The sequence below is a fragment of the Aplysia californica genome, unplaced genomic scaffold (genome assembly GCF_000002075.1).
Source record: "Aplysia californica isolate F4 #8 unplaced genomic scaffold, AplCal3.0 scaffold00877, whole genome shotgun sequence".
Classification (NCBI taxonomy): Eukaryota; Metazoa; Mollusca; class Gastropoda; order Aplysiida; family Aplysiidae; genus Aplysia; species Aplysia californica.
In genome coordinates, this window is record NW_004798147.1 from 84829 (window position 1) to 86082 (window position 1254).

Consider the following 1254-nt stretch of genomic DNA (forward strand, 5'->3'; position numbering starts at 1 on the left):
CACAGACGTTTCATAGGAAAGAAGGCGCAAATCACACCAGAACACCCATCAACCACAACTATAACCAACATCACCACCAACAACAACAAAAAGAACAATACTTGCACCACAAACATTACCAGCATGTAAAAATGAAAAACAACTCGTAACGACAATTTTAAAAAAGGAAAACGACAACCACAACTACAACTGTCATGAACAACAATTACAACAATAACAACCAGAATAGCACCACTACATATACCACAACTGTCACCAACATCTACAGCAACACCACCACCAACAACAACAGCTATGAAACGTCAAATGTTACCCTCAACTGAAGGCTCAGATCAGCCATTGCCAGCCACTCTCCTTACAAGAATCACCGCCTCGGCAAAAATACAGAATCTTTACCCTGGTACAGCCGCACACCGCCCACTCAAGCACGCAGTTGTGCTCCAGTAAGTCAATACACTGCTCTGGGATTCAAACTCGAACTCTCCGACCCACTTGACCAAGGGCTGACCCATACACGGCGCATACACCGGGGCGGCACTCCAAAGTTGAGAGTGAGCGGTCTCACAAGTCTCTACCTTTCAGCAGTCTACCTGGCTCACAGCGGTCTCACGTTTGTTTCACAACAGACTACACGCCACATTACAAAATCTATCTAATCTATCTCACAATGCAATCTGCAGGCTTCAAACAGTCTATAAGTCTTATAGCAGAGCACTATTCGACTACCAACGGAGTCTACACCGTACTGTAAGTCTAATAACAGAGTTCTTTTCGAATCCCAACAGTTTCAAAAATCGCCTCATAAAAGAATCCACACGCTTCACAACAGAGTCTATTCTACCAACAGAAGAATCTGTACGCCTTAAATTAGTCTTTATGCCTCACAGCAGAGTCTTTTCTACCTACGGCAAAAATGGCTCACAACAGTCTCTAAAACGGTCCCGACTGAGGTCTAATCGCCTCACAATACATTCACAGCATGTAGCACTGAACTGCTACTCCAGGTCACCTATCTATCCACAGTAACAGCGTGCAGTAAAAGACGTGGTCTACAGACACCGCCCCCTCCTCTCCCGTCTCCTCTCCCTCTCCTCCTCCTGATCACACGGAACGATAAATCTTATCACACGTCACATGCCAATGCCTTGTCTCAGTCCATCATAGCGACAACATGGGCTGCGATACAAACACACAAGCGCGTGTACACACACACACACACACACACACACACACACACACACACACACACACACA

At 45.8% G+C, this 1254-nt stretch overlaps 1 protein-coding gene across 3 annotated transcripts in view; it reads right to left on the minus strand.

The window, feature by feature from the left end:
* The window catches only part of LOC101862905 (harmonin), a gene marked incomplete at its 3' end in the record, with an annotated part of 69360 nt that overhangs the window by 54252 nt on the left and 13854 nt on the right, over nucleotides 1–1254 (minus strand). The window contains 1 exon segment of one of the 3 annotated variants that reach the window (XM_013089115.2): nucleotides 314–1083. Within the exon segment in view, the coding sequence (XP_012944569.1) occupies nucleotides 314–340 (27 nt within the window). The 5' untranslated portion in view covers nucleotides 341–1083. 3 annotated transcript variants of the gene reach the window in all.